General features: G+C 47.3%; 1 protein-coding gene across 4 annotated transcripts in view; it reads right to left on the reverse strand.

Moving 5' to 3' along the window:
• rpgrip1l (RPGRIP1 like) overlaps positions 1-15,910 on the reverse strand; it is a 385,377-nt gene that overhangs the window by 107,327 nt on the left and 262,140 nt on the right. For all 4 annotated transcript variants that reach the window (XM_072518258.1, XM_072518259.1, XM_072518256.1 and 1 more), the window contains one exon: positions 6,802-6,903. In XM_072518258.1, the coding sequence (XP_072374359.1) occupies positions 6,802-6,903 (102 nt within the window). The remainder of the gene's footprint in view (positions 1-6,801; positions 6,904-15,910) is intronic.

Consider the following 15,910-nt stretch of genomic DNA (forward strand, 5'->3'; position numbering starts at 1 on the left):
TTTTTATGACACCGATGGCATGCTCTATATGACGTTCCTTGTACATCGTGGCCCAAACGTTACTTTCCCAAATGGATATTGTCCAGGTCTTGCTGCATTTGAACATGGACTATCTTCAGCATTTGAGTCGTGAACATAGTGCAGTCATCTGCGAAAATCCCCACTTCTGACCGTATGATGAAAGGATGGTGATTGATTGTTATAACCTGCCTGCTTACCACTGGCTGGGGACTAATGGCAATCCCACAATCCTTGGGGAAGCTCATACTCCCAAATGAGGAGGGCGGAGAAATCATTAGCAGATTCCCTGCATAAATAAAGCTGGCCAATTTGGAACCAGTTAGAGAGGAGTGAGCAGCAAGGGAGTTGCTGCTGCTGTTGTATATATGTTATTGTAAATAAATGCTACTTCTTTCTATCCTTCAACTCGTGCTGGATTCTTCGTGGCGCTCACAAAACTGGCGACGAAGATGGGATGATGGAGGACGACTGCCTGCAGCTGCATTGTGTGGCAGCTCCCCGTGTGGCCCCCATTAAGGTGAAAGTACAGGTCAATGGTCACCCGCTTGAGATGGAGTTGGACACTGGCACAGCGGTCTCAGTGATCGCCCAGCGGACATTCCACTGCATCAAGCAGGGTATACAGACCCTTACATTAACCGACTCACAGGCCAGGTTGGCCATCTACACGGGGGAACCATTGGACATTGCAGGAACTACGATGACCCCTGTTTATGGATGCCAGGAGGGGCGTTTCCCACTTATCGTGGTGCGCGGCCAAATGCCCAGCCTGTTGGGTCGGGATTGGTTGCGCCGTTTGCAGCTGCAGTGACAGCACATCCTCGAAACAGGTTCTGGAGGGTTAACGGGTGCTAGGACCGTACCCAGATGTATTCCAGCCCGGTTTGGGGAAAATAAAAGGGGCCGTAGCCCGTATCCAAGTCGAACCAGGAGCCACGCTGTGCTATTTTCGGGCGCGCCCGGTGCCTTGTGCCTTGGTAGAAGGGGAGCTCACTTGTTTGGAGACCTTGGGTATTATCAGGCCAGTCCTTTTCGCGGACTGGGCAGCACCAATTGTATCTGTAATGAAGCCAGATGCCACGGTTTGCTTGTGCGGCGACTATAAACTTAGTGAATACGGCATCCCGGCTCGACCAATATCCAATGCCTCGCATAGAGGATCTCTACGCAAAGCTTGCAGGCGGACTCTGGTTCACAAAATTAGATATGAGTCACGCCTACCTGCAGTTGGAGCTGGACCCTGCCTCCCGGCCCTATGCATTATTAATACACACAGAGGCCTGTGTGAATATACACGGTTGCCCTTTGGGGTATCCTCTGCCTGTGCTATTTTTCAACGCGCCATGGATGGCATCTTGAGGTTTACCGCGTGTCGCTGTCTACTTAAACAACGTCTTGATTACATGGACATCGGAGCAGGAACATTTGGAGGCTGTCCTTAGACGCTTTTCAGAGGCTGGAGTCCGTTTACGTCGCACAAAGTAGTCTACCTGGGTTATCGGGTGGACCGCGAAGGTTTGCACCCCGTCGCAGAGAAGGTGCGCGCAATTCAACAGGCCCCCGCCACAACTGACACTTCGCATCTTCGTTCTTTTCCCGGCCTCGTAAACTATTACGGGAAGTTCCACCCCAATCTGGCAACTACGCTGCCCCTTTGCACCTTCTGCTAAAGAAGAATTACACCTGGGGTTTGGGGTCCGCCACAAGAAACCGCCTTCCGGCGGGTAAAACAACAATTGTTGTCGTCTGGGTTACTAACCCACTGATCCTGGAAAGCCTTTGCTCATCATGCTTGATGCATCCCCGTATGGTATTGGGGCCGTTCTGTCCCACAAGATGGCGAACGGGGCCGAGCGGCCGATAGCTTTTGCCTCCCGCACATTGACTCTAGCGGAAAAGAAGTACGTGCAGATCAAGAAGGAGGACCTGGCTGTGGTCTTTGCGGTGAAACGTTTCCACCAGTACGTGTATGGCCGCCACTTCACTATTGTGACTGATCATAAGCCTCTGCTGGGACTTTTCAGAGAGGATAAGCCAATACCGCCCATTGCTTCCGCATGGATCCAGCGCTGGGCTTTGTTTCTCGCTGCCTACGAGTATTCTCTGGAGCACAAACCAGGAACCCAGATAGCGAATGCCGACGCACTGAGCAGATTGCCTTTATCGACCGGCCCCATGTCGACCCCCACGACCAGTGAGGTGGTTGCAACCCTAAATGTTATGGACTCCTTGCCTGTCACGGCATCACAGATCCATGAGTGTATCCAGACAGAGCCAGTCCTGTCAAAGGTCCGGCACACAGTCCTGCATGGTGGGCAGCACAGACAGCTCCCATGCGAGTTGCCGTCATTTTCCTCAACTGAGAATTTAGCGTGGAAGACGGTATCCTCTTGTGGGGGACACATGTGATTGTCCCGGAAAAAGGACAGGAGCTGATACTTGGGGACAATGGGCATCTGGGTGTGACCAAAATGAAAACGTTGGTCCGGAGTTATGTCTGGTGGCGAGGACTCGACAACGACATTGAGAAGGTGGCCCAAAACTGCTCCATTCGCCAGGAGCATCAGAAGCATCCGGTGGCCCCGCCTCTACATCACTGGAAACGGTCAGGGTGGCATTAGGCGCGCTTGCATGCGGATTTCGCCAGCCCTTTTCAAGGATCCAAGTTCCTTCTATTAATCGATGCCCAGTCTAAATGGTTAGAGGTGTATAAGATGGTAGGCACAACGTCCTGCGCAACAATCGAAGATTCATTTGTCTTTCAGTACGCATGGCCTCCCCGAGGTGCTGGTCACAGACAACGGCACTCCGTTCACCAGTGAGGAGTTTGTGAGGTTCATGAAGGTGAACGACATACGCTATATCCGCACTGCCCCTTACCACCCGGCTTCCAATGGGTTGGCAGAGCGCGCAGTGCAGACATTCAAACAAGGCCTAAAGAAGCAGTCTTCCGGATCTATGGACACGAGACTGGCTTGTTTTTTGTTTTCATATAGGACCACTCCACATGCGGTGACTGGGGTAGCTCCAACGGAACTACTAATGGGCCGGAGACTTGGCACCCACCTTAGCATGGTTTTCCTGGACATTGGCGGAAAAGTGCGCTGCACTCAAGAACGACAGGGACATGGTTTTTCTTGGTATCGGCTGATTTGGCAGTTTGCACCCAGTGACCCAGTGTTTGTTTGTAATTTTACTGGTGGTGCCCAGTGGGTCCCTGAACGGGCCCTATCTCTTACTAGGTGCAAGCCCAGGGTAGTCTCCAGCGCAAGCATGTAGACCACGTCCGGTCCAGAAGACCATCTCTTCCAAAGATTCCCCGCGTCCGGCCTGCAGCAAAACCAGTCCGACGCCCTCCATCGTCAGGGTCTTCGGTGGTTTCCTTGGACTTTGGGGGGGGAGGGATGTTATAACCTGCCTGCTTACCACTGGCTGGGGTCTAATGGCAATCCCACAGTCCTTTGGGAGTATGGGCATCCCCACTGAGGGGGGCGGAGACATCATTAGCAGATTCCCTGCATACATAGCATGTGGGTGTGTGGTCCTGGACCGGGGATGATTGACCTCCAACAGTCACCACCATCTTCCTTTGTACTTGGGCTCCAATCAGCGAGAATTATCCCCTGATTTTCATTCTCTCCAGTTTTGCTGTGGCTCCTTGATGCCATACTCTGTCAAATGCTGCCTTGGTGTCCAGGGCAGTCACTCTCTCCTCAATCTGCAGTTCAGCTCTTTTCCCATTATAATCAAGGCTGTTATAAGGTCAGGAGCTGAGTGATCTTGGAGGAACCCAATTGAGCATCAGTGATTAGGTATTCCTGGTGTCAAAGTCTCACGCGTGTCATTCAACTCCACATACCCCCGAACGGCAGCTCTCACCCATTCGCACACCTCCTCGTCTGCTAGCAACCCATGTGTTATCTCCAATGTGGGCGCTGCCTGCCACCCCCCCCCCCCCCCCCCCCGGTCGTCTTGCAAGTCCACCTAGTGCGGCACATGGTCAGAGACCATAATCGGCAAATACCCTGAATCAATCACCCCCGCCAGCAGAGTCTTATCCACCACAAAGTAATTGATCCATGAGTACACCCTGCGCACATGAGAAAAGTATAAAAATGTCTTCGCTCTCGGCCTCCCAAACCTCCATGGATCCACTCCCCCATGTGCTCCATGAACCCCTTTAGCTCCTTCGCCAATGCCGACTCCCTCTCCGATCACAGGCTCAACCGGTCCAATCTCGGCTTGATAACCATATTAAAATCCTCCTCCATAATCAACCGGTGCGAGTCCAGTTCCGGGATGTTCCCCAACACCCGTCTCATGAATTTGACATTGTCCCAATTTGAGACATACACGTTCACCAGGACCACTGGCAGCCCCTCCAATTTCCCACTCACCATCACGAACCTTACCTGCTTATTTATGAGCACCACCATCCTCCATGTCTTAATATCCAACTGTGTGGAAAAACCTGTCCTACCCACCTCTTCCTCAGCCTAGTCTGGTCCTCAATCTTCAAATGCTGTAGAAATGTATCCTGTAGAAATGCCACATCAGCCTTCAAGCTCCTCAGGTGTGTGAACACGCGCGGCCCCTTGACCGGCCCAGTCAGCCCTTTCACGTTCCATGTGACCAGCCTGGTTTGGGGGGCACTCTGCACACCTCCCCTGCCGATGAACCATAACCCTTCTTGGGTCAGGTCCCGGCACGCGTCCCGCAACCCGCCAGGCTTGCTCTCGGGTGTCCACTGTCATCAATTCCCTCCTTATTGCATATTAACTGCCCCACCCACAACCGCAATCCACCCCCTAAACAAAACAATCCCATCCCCATCTAAAACTCTAACCACCTGATCACCCCCCACTGTACTCCCGTGAAATAGCTTGTCCAGCTGGCCTGGCAGCCCCGTCCCATGGCGCCAAAGCATTCTACCCCCTACTGATTCCTCTCACCCCTGCTCGCACACTTCCATAGTGAAACAACAATTAAAGGAAGAAAAAAAGGTTGACTCACTCTCCACAGTCTTCTGGCCTCTCACCAAAGATCCCTATAAAAAAGCTAAACAGCCCCTGATAGAGAGGTTCTCCCCTAACCATCACCCAAAAAAAGAGCACAAAGCAATACAATATAGAGGGGCAGTAAGAATCAAGACCACCTCACACTACAAAGTTTATTGTCCTTTTTTCCCCCCCCCCCCCTCCTGCCAGTTCATTGTCTGTCTCTCAAAAACTCTGTTGCCTCCTCCGGTGTACCAAAATAATACTTGCGACCATTGTGGGTCACCCAATGGCGGACAGGGTACAGCATTCCGAATTTCACCTCCTTCTTAAAGAGGGCAGCCTTGGTCCAGTTGAATCCAGCTCTCCTCTTTGCCAGGGCCGCGCCCAGGTTCTGATATCCCCAGAGCTCATTACCTTGCCAGGTACATCTCCTCGTTTGTCTGGTCTATCCCAAGATCTTCTCTTCTTCCAAAAACCGGTGTAACCTCATCACTATAGCTCACGGCGGCTCGTTCGCCTATGTCTTCCTCATCAGTGCCTATACTCCCGATTTACATTCAGGGGCCAGTCAAAGGACCCCCCTCCCATTAGCTGCTCCAACATCTTGGCCACAAGAGCCTGCGAGCGCCCCCTTGATGCCCTCATGCATCCCCACTAGTCCCAAACTTTGCCTCCAGGAGCAGTTCTCCAGATCCTACACTTTCCACTTGAGCTGCTTCTGGGTCTTCCTCAACATCCCAATTTCAGGTGCCAACAAGGTAAGCTGCTCTTCATGATCCCCACCTCCCTACTTTTGGGTCTCCAGCCTCAGTTCCACACGTACGGTCGATTTCCGCTTTAAGCGGGTCTACCACCTTCGGCAGGTCCTCCTGAGCCTTCCTCCTCTGTTGGCTCAACTTTACGTTCAGAAAGTCCACCAACTGTTCCGACGACCATCGGGTTGGTAGGGCCCGACCCTTACACTCCGCCATCTTACCCTGAGTCACACGAAGTGTTGCTTGCTTTTGCAGCTCCTTCCACCTAGACCCACTTGTCTGCGGATCCATCCACTGACCTCACCAGTGGAATATAAATTTCCTCCACCACCTCTGCACCATTTTTCTCAAACATCCACCCGGCAGCTGGGGAAAAGGACCGAAAAAACCGCCTTGAGCGGGAGCTGCCAAATATGCAACCACTCACTCCATGGCCGCCACAAGTCCCTTTAAGTATATATTTTTAAGTAATTTTTTGGAAAGCTTTTCAGCATTCTTCTTTTGAGATTGCCCACAGCAGAATGAAAAAAATGGCATGAAACAGTACCGAAAAATATTTCTGCTGTTGCAATCATTACACAAGATAGTTGGCACAGTCTATCACTACCAGCCATCAGGCAAATTAAATGTTGGGCAGGTGAAGAAGGAGCTGGTTCACATACGATACAAAAGGAAAGTGACAAATGATTTTACTCCACTGATGTCATGCTATACATTGAGATGAAAACATGTACAGAACATCCATCACCCAGTAATTTAAAATTTAAAAAAAAAAATTGAGTACCCAATTCATTTTTTCCAATTAAGGGGCAATTTAGCGTGGCCAATCCACCTAGCCTGCACATCTTTGGGTTGTGGGGGTGAAGCCCACACAAACACAGGGAGAATGTGCAAACTCCACACTGACAGTGACCCAGAGCCAGGATCGAAACTGGGACCTCGGCGCTGTGAGGCATCAAGGCTAACCCACTGTGCCACCGTGCTGCCCCATCACCCAGTTATAATAACATTTATTTCTCACATACCTGATTAATTGGTTCAGGCTCTGTTGCAGCAAGTTTCACCTCATTTGACTCGCCTATAACATCAGGTGCATGAACTTCAAATCCTTTTGTTGCTCTAGTTGTCTTCAAATCAACAAAACACAAGTTCAGTACAAAACCAAAATGACGACATGTAATTAAATTCACCACAATTTCTTTCAGCTCTCCTGTTAAATATAGTATTTTACTCCGCTTCAATGGAAAATATCAATGTGAGGCAGTAAAATTCTAATGAATAAAACAATGCCAATCCTAGAAATTTGAAATAAATGAAAAAAGCTGGTGTGCACAGCAAGTCCATCAGCACCAAACTAGTTTGGATAGCATGTATGAAAAGTAAAACATGGGAAAAGATTTTTGTCCCATCTCATTCTTGAGTACTGCAACTCATCCATCCTAGCACACAACTTTTCTCAAATTCCCTGAATGTCTTTAATTCAACTCCTTTACCTTTACTTTAAGAGTATATTGCCCTTTCGGGAGCTGATATAGCTGGTTTGTGACGCAGAGTGGTGCCAACAGCCCGGGTTCAATTGCCGTACCGGCTGAGGTTATTAATGAAACACTGCCTTCTCACCCTTGCCCCTCACCTGATGTGTGGTGATCCTCAGGTTAAATCACCACCAGTCAGCTCTCCCCCTCAAAGGGGAAAGCAGTCTATGGTCGCTGGGACTATGGTGACTTTACTTTCCTCAAAGGCAAATGTAAAGATCTGTTGAAATTAGCTTTCCAATGGGGCTAGCCTACCATTAAACTAGGATTCCAGGGTCACCTTATCTCAACAAATTTTAAGCTTTTTAAAAAAAAAAAAAAAAAAATCTGTTGTTTTGGCTCAATTTTTTACATGGCACCATTCTTGCGGTTTTTCAGTCCAAGCTTTTCAATATATCAGTGTTCCTTGTGAATTAGTCAGCAGGAATTGCACGCAATAATCTAAGGGAGACCACCGGGTTAGATCTGAGCTGGATTGAATTTCTGGCAGAAAGGCCAGTGTGGAGTGGGGGCAGAAAGGTGAGATGAGCAGTAACCTTTCTCCACTCCCATCAATTTGCGGTGCAGGTTATTTTAACTTGAGTAGCAAGTAGTGCAGGTCATGTATCACCTGATACATTGCTTCAGGGAGTGGTTGCTTCTGCCCATACCAGTCTCTGGTCTGACTGGCTCCAGTTGTTTTCTCCTGATAAGAGCCATTACCTAGGGTTGTGTATGGAGGCCATTGGTTCACCAAGCGGAAGAATAAATTGTACCCTAATGGCGCTAAAAACATTTCGCTGTACCTCAGTACATGTGACAATCAATCGGAAAAATAAAATGAAAATCGCTTATTGTCACAAGTATGCTTCAATGAGGTTACTGTGAAAAGCCCCTAGTCGCCACATTCCGGCGCCTGTTCGGGGAGGCCGGTACGGGAATTGAACCGTGCTGCTGGCCTGCTTTGGTCTGCTTTAAAAGCCAGCGATTTAGCCCAGTGTGCTAAACCTGCCCCAGATCACATCAAATCAAAACAGATGAGGTATGGCTTCAAACATCCAAGGTATTCGATTTTAAGGAAATATTGATGATACTCCCCTGAAAACGCCCTCTGTCTCCTATTCCAAGGAAATGTATATACAGGAGTACTGACAAACATGAGCGAACTACAAATGGAAGGAAGATTAAAGCTCCTGCCCCTACCATCATGAACAGTCTGCATGTGATTGTGCACACATGTTAATGCCTGGTGGAGGTTAAAGTTCCTTTTGATAAGTTTACAACCTGTGACATATGTTCACAACCTGTGGACAGTCAGGACTGCCTGAGAAGAAATGCGGGATTCACCGCCTGACAGGGTTTGGGTAGATGATAAGAGTCTCTGAATTAAAAAGTAAATAACTGAGGCAAAACTCATGAATAATAGCTATCATTTTGTGGAGGATGTGAATCTGTTGGAAGTTAGGCACGGGACTGGGCAGCACCCATTCTTTGACCCTCTTTCAATAAATCTCTGACATATGGCACCCTATTTCCAATATATTTTACATGTCAGAGAACTACAGATGTCCATTATGGACCAGGTGAGGACTTCATGGCCACACTAGGATCTACAGTTAATAGAGTTGATGCAATCAATTCCATTGCATGATGAGCTGATCAAGCTTTGAGACATGAATGGCCAATCCAGCTGCTTCAGTAGCGGGGTCAAAATTATTCTTGCCCATTTGGCCCCAGAACAATAAAGAATAATTCACGAAGATTCGTCTCCTTCTGAGGCTGGGGTTTTCCGGCCCCACCCACTGTTGTGATCTTCCTGTCCTGCTGAAATCAATGGAATTCTAGCTGGCTTACTGTATCTGCAAATCACGGCTGATTGCGGCCTGTGTATCATATATTGAAAGGATTTTTCCTGTTTGTTCTTGTTTATTCCCTGTTTATTTCCCCTTTGTTTTATTTGGCCATTTCATGTTTGATCCCTGGATGATTTATGGACACGTGTCTTTAAGGCAGCACTGCACCTTTAGTTCAAGCAGAAGAAAGCAGTGGCCTGTACCTTTAATTCAAGCTGAAAATTCCGGAAAGCTGTGCTGCTTTGGACTGTTGATTATAGACTGGCAAATGTCAGTGATGACTTGGTTTGATTGATTTGGCTGATGGCCAATGAATGGGCCCAAAAGGCTGTGGTCTGCCCGGTAACAGGTGGTGATTGGGTATTATCCCACTGGAATGTTTTCAGAGTCACGAGGTTCCAGTTTAGTTTCACGTTTGATTCTTCAGCATGGATGAAGGGATCTAACTAACTCTCTCCAAAAAGATCTAACTAATCCTCTTCGGAAGGCTACTGTGGGGGCTGACTCTCTCTCCAGCAAGTCTGGGTGCCGTTCTCTTGAGACTTAGAGACCTGAAATTAAATTACGAACTGAAAGCAAGGTTTGATGTGAAATATTGTCTATACAGAAAGATATGGGCCTGAATGTGTACCTCGAGCTGAAGGCCCAGTTTGATAACAAATACAATGTCTCTCCAAAAAGCCTGCTGCCTGTCAGTACTGCATTTACTAACCTGCGGGGCCCTGAATGAATGACTCTGCAAGGAAGACCATGACCAGCTACAAACCAGAGACCCTTACCAACCAGCGTTCTGTGAGGAAAACGTGCTAAAGAACCACCATTTGAAGCAAAGACTCTTAACATTTGACCGTAATCCTTATTATTTTTACCCCTTTCCACCCCTCTGTGTTCACCTGTCTTGTGTGTGGGTAGAGGGTGGGACAATTAATGGGGTAGTAGGTATTAGTTTGTTGTTATCCAGTTGTATTTACATGATATTTCATGATAGTTCTTGGTATAGATAAACAGTCAGTGTGTTTTAACTTACAAACAGGTGACTGCGAATATTGGACAGCGAATATTGGACAGCTAAGAGTCATAGACTTCGGGAATTTTTATAAGAATAATTGGTTAATTCACTTGTGTTGTGATACGGGGTATTCGGAGCTGGAATTGACCTTGCACGTGCCTAGGGTGGCATATCAATATCAATACCATTGCTGTTGGTTCAGATCTCATGATCTCCAGCAGTACCATTAGATATTGATCCAGAATTGTAGCAGAGTTAAATCATACCAGGTTTACAGGGGCTTAGGAGCACCAGCCAGTAATGGTAATTACTGGAGCAAGACCTCTGCTTACCAAAGAAAACCACCATGGATGACAAAGCTAAAAGAAAAAGAATACAAGAACGTTAAAAGCTGTACAGATTCTGATGAATGGGAGGGACCAAAAAAACAGCAGAAAGTGATGAAAAAACTATTTATGCTGGTTTGGGAACCTAGGGTGAGAGGAGCAAGCCTAAAAATGAAAGCCTGGCTTTTCGGGGGAGACGTTAGAAAACATTTTGACACGCTGAGGGTGGTAAAAGTTTGGATTTCACTTCTGCAAATGGTAATTGACATTGAAATTGATAGGTGAGGGATATACAGAGATGTTTCAGACATCAAATCTGATCTCGCTGAAAGGGAGGAAAGACCCGATGGGCTAAACCATCTCCTGGAAAAGTCTTGTATATCCTATTTTCTCAGTTCAGCCACTCCTGCTGAAACACTATCACCCTGTGAATTTAAGTCACACCGATATGCGATCTACAATGAACATCGTATTTGCTCTTTGTCCATTACGTTGGATTCATTAAGAATTCAACCACCTTCTGCAAGTCGCGCATATAGTCCTCGCGTTGGTCTTTCCTCCTCTTCAAGATAATGTGCTATGCAAAACTTTAGAAGGCATCAGGACGCCCAACGATCTCTTGCAGCTAATTCCAGTTCTACACTATGACCAACAAGTATGGATTCAATTGGAGAACCATGGGGCGCGATTCTCTGAAATGGAGACAGAGTGTTTGCGCCGTCGTGAACGCCGTTGAGGTTCACGACTGCGCAAAACGGCCCCTATCCTGACCGATTCAGGGCCCGAAAATGGGCTAGGAGCGGCGCCGCGTCATTTACGCGCGCCAGGCCTTGGCGCCGCGTAAAGGTGGCACCGCATACATGACGCGGCCGGCGCCGCATGCGTGGTTGCCGTCCTCCCCGAGTCCGCCCCGCAAGAAGATATCCGACTGATCTTGCGGGGCTGCGGAAGAAAGGAGATCCTCCTTCAGAGATTCCGGCCGGACGATCGGTGGGCACTCATTTGAGCCCCCCCCCCCCGGGCCAGGCCACTCCCCGCGCTGTTCCCGCCGGCAGTGACCAGGTGTGGACGGCGGCGGGCGGAACCCACTGTTTTGGGCAGGCCGCTCGGCCCATCCGGCACTGAGAATCGCGGGGGTACCGGTGAATCGCCATTTTGGCTGTCTCGGGCGATTCACTGGACCGCGCCACGCAAAACGCAATTGCGCCGATCTGGCTGCTTCAGTGAATCGCGGGAGGGCGTCGGACCGGCGTCGCGGGAAAATTTGGCGACCCAGGCAATTCTCTGAAACGGCGCGGGAGCAGAGAATCGCGCCCCATATCTCTGAGTTTCTACACCTGATCTGGATGGCAGCAATGTATTTTGGCTCCAGTCCAGTCATGTAATGGACTGGAACCTTGACGTAGAAATAGTCGTAGAACCATCCATTAGACCTCTTTGTTGAAACTGGATTATTTGGATGTTGCCCTCCTTGGCCAGGACAGAAGCAATTTTAGAGATTTCTGGTGTTTTGGCTAGCCACCTTTGGTCTAATTGTGGTTTCTCAAGCAAAGTCAAATGTCAAGGATGTGAGTGCAAATGTTGCAAAACATGACATCCATTGGCAGCAAAACCGCACAACTCTTCAGCACTACAGCTAGGATTCTGTCAGGCCCTAAAACTGTTGCTATATCTAATGCCGCCAAATGGACTGAGACTGAAAGCAATATATCTAAGATTGCTGATGATACAGAGGTAGGTGGCATTGTAAATTGTGAGGAGGATGCAAAGATGTTGCAAAGAAAATCAAAGTCTGACGGGCAAAATGGTAAGTGAACAATGAGCTGGCTAGAAGGAGGAGATGGTTCAGGCACAATTAAGGTATATTGAGACAATGGGAAAAGAGGGTAAATAAATCCAAAGCACACTGGCTGACAAAAATGATAGAAATTAAGATGAAGATAGAAATTAAGATGAAGTAGAAAGTGTGCTTATGATAGATGTCAGGTGGATAATGAGACGGAGAACCAGGCCAAATATTGAAGGTTCAGAAGGCAAGTGAAAAGGCAAAGAGAGTGTGATAAGAGACTGGCAGCTAACATAAAAGGGAATCTAAAAGTCTTCTGTAGGCATATACATATTGAAGTGTGAAAGGAGGAATGGGGGCGATTTGGGACCAAAAAAAAGGAGATTTACACATGGAGGCAGGGTGTGGCGAAGGCATTCGATGAATACTTTGCATCTGTCTTTACCAATGAAGAAGATACTGTACAAGTCATGGTGAAAGAGGAGGTAATTCAGACACTTGAAAGGTTTAAATTGATAAACAAGAGGCTTTAGATAGGCTGTCTGTATTTAAAATTGATAAGGTAGAGGGCAGTACCGTGGCGCAGTGGGTTAGCCCTGCTGCCTCATGGCGCCGAAGTCCCAGGTTCGATCCCGGCTCTGGGTCACTTACCGTGTGGGGTTTGTACATTCTCCCTGTGTTTGTGTGGGTTTCGCCCCGCACAACCCAAAAGATGTGCAGGCTAGGTGGATTGGCCACGCTAAATTGCCCCTGAATTTGAAAAAATGAATTGGGTAATCTAAATTTTTTTTTTTAAATGTGAAAAATTGATAAGATGATATCCATTCAAGGATACTGTGGGAAGTGAGAATGGAAATTGTGGAGGAATTTATTTTCTTGTTTTCCTTATACTCCAGGGTAGTGCCAGGGGATTGGAGAATTGGAAATGTACACCCTTTTTATGTAAAGCTAAACCCAGTAACTACAGGTCAGTCTTTGTTGTTTCTGGAATATTTCCTACCAATCAAAATTAGACACTTGGGTGAACGCTGTTAATTAACGAAAGCCAGCATAGACTTGTTAAGGGCAAATAGTGTTCAACTAACTTGCTGACATTTTTGATGAGGTACCAGAAAGAATTGAGGAGGGTAATGCTGTTGATGGGGTGTACATGAATTTCCAAAAGGCATTTGATAAAGTGCTGCACAACTGACTTGAGTGAAAATACAACTACTGTCAAAGGGAAAGTAGCAACATGAATACAAAAATGGTTGAATAACAGGAAACCAAGTAATGGTTAATGGGTGTTTTTTTGGACTGGAGGAAGATTTGGAGTTTTCTAGGGAGTCACAATTGGGTCCTTGCTCTTCCTGATATATATTATATGACTATAAGAGCGAATTAATAGATTTAACACTGCCTACATTAGAGTAAATCACATGCTAGTCAAATGCTCTCCCTTGTGGTTCTAATATCAGCAGAAGGTTTTTACTTGTTTGAGGAACAGGCAGTTTCCAGATTACAGAAAAGCCTTTGGGTGAAGGTTTAACAATACACCTACTTGGCAAGATCGTAATTTTAAAATAATGTTCTGTGTATTAACTAATTGTATAGTAGTTTGTATCTCTGTGACTTGGGAGAGAGAGTGGTATTAGAATGCTCTCCCTGTTGGAGCTGTATTAGAATTTTCTGCCTGTGATTGCTGTGTTAGAGCTGTATCAGAGGAGGTTTCTCTGGTGTGGTTCCCCCAATACCTGAATCATCCAATTATAGTAACCTGTCTCTGGGTCTCCTGTGGTTAGCTGGAAGACGTCGACCACCACAATAACTTGGACCTTGGTATACAGAGAGCAATTTCAAAATTTGTGGATAATACGAAACTTGAAGTATTGCTAATAGTAAGGAGGATATTGCAAAATTTCTAAAGAACATAGACAGGTTGATGGAATGGGCACTTAAAATTTGGAATTTAATGCAGAGAAGTGTGAAATTATTAACTTGGTAGGAGGAATCTGGAGAGACAATATAAAATAAAGGGTAACATTTTAAAGGGGTGCAGGAGCAGAGAGACCTGGGTGTAAGTGTACATGAATCATTGACGATGGCAGGACAAGTTGAGAGAATGGCTAATAAAGCATAAGCATTCTAGGTTTTATGAATGGGGCATAGATTTGAAAAGCAAGGTTACACTAAACTTGTATGGAACACTGGTTCGGCCTCAATTGGAGCATTGTGTTCCGCTCGGGCACCACACTTTAGGAAAGGTGTGAGGGCATTAGAAAGACTGCAGAAAATATTTACAGAAATGTTTCCCGGGATGAGAAACTTTTACCTAGATAGATTGGAGAAGAAGCGGTGGCGAGGAGATTTGATCGAGGGATACAAAGTCATGACGGTCTGGACAGAGAGAGGGAGAAAAGGTTACTACTGGTGGAAGCATTGAGAACAAGAGTTCCCAGATTTAAGGTCATTGCCAAAAGAAGCAATGGAAACATGGGAAAAAAATATATTTTATGCAATGAGGAGTTGGGGTCTGGAATGGACTACCCAAGATTGTGGTAGAGGCGGGTTCAATTGACGCATTCTGCTTAAAGCTGTTTCATTCAAAGTTGCATTTTAGGATCACAACTCCAACATTAAGTGAGGGCTTATTGTCCCACTGTGCTGCAACCTCTTGTGGATCTATCCTGCCAATGGGAAAGAATGTACCCAGGGATGATGGAGGTATGAGACACATCGGGCAGAATCTTACCATATTTTTCCAAGTGTCAGGTTCAGACTGAAAACCGACATGTGACTCTCCAGTGGCGCCCTCATTAAAGTGCGCTCCAATCAGAAATGAAGATCATCTCCCCCCCCACCCCCCCCAACCCCACCATGGAGGTATCACCGGTGTTCCCACCCCTACACACTGCCTGCTCCCCTGTGCCTGCAGGTTTCCACCTCACTACCCTCTCCCTGTCCCCCCCCCCATGCCTGCAAGTTCTCTCCCCACCCAATGCCCTGATCGCTCTCCCCAAATATGGATCACCAGAGGGCCCACCCCGGCACTGCCCCTTAGCATAAGTTGGCACTGCCAGGTTGACACTGCCAACCTGGTAGTGCCAAGGGGCAGTGCCAGGGCTGCCTGGGCATGTGCCATTCTCCCCAGGGGCTATACGTACCTTTGTGCCCCCTTAACTGATTCATGTCTTCAAATAGCTGTTGTAAGCCTCACGTCGGTGAGATTTGACTATTCAGTGACTGGGTGATCATGTTGTAGAAGAGCTGGCTAATCACATTCTAAATCACATTTATCCTTCTTCCTCACAGGAACATGCCAGTCCTGAATTCCTTTCAACTGACACTTGAAAGCCTCCCACATGTCAGATGTTAATTTCCCCTCAAACATCTGCCCCAATCTAGGTTCTTCAGTTCCCGCCTAATATTGTTATAATTAGCCTTCCCCCATTTAGCACATTCACCCTTGGGCCACTCTTATCCTTGTGCACCAGCACTTTAAAACTTACTGAATTGTGGTCACTGTTCCCAAAATGCTCCCCTACTGAAACTTCTACCACCTGGCCAGGCTTATTCCCCAATACCAGGTCCAGTACAGCCCCTTCCCTATTGGACTATCTACATATTGTTTTAAGAAGCCCTCCTGGATGCTCCTTACAAACTCTGC

This window comes from Scyliorhinus torazame, chromosome 10 (genome assembly GCF_047496885.1).
Source record: "Scyliorhinus torazame isolate Kashiwa2021f chromosome 10, sScyTor2.1, whole genome shotgun sequence".
In the NCBI taxonomy this organism is placed as follows: domain Eukaryota; kingdom Metazoa; phylum Chordata; class Chondrichthyes; order Carcharhiniformes; family Scyliorhinidae; genus Scyliorhinus; species Scyliorhinus torazame.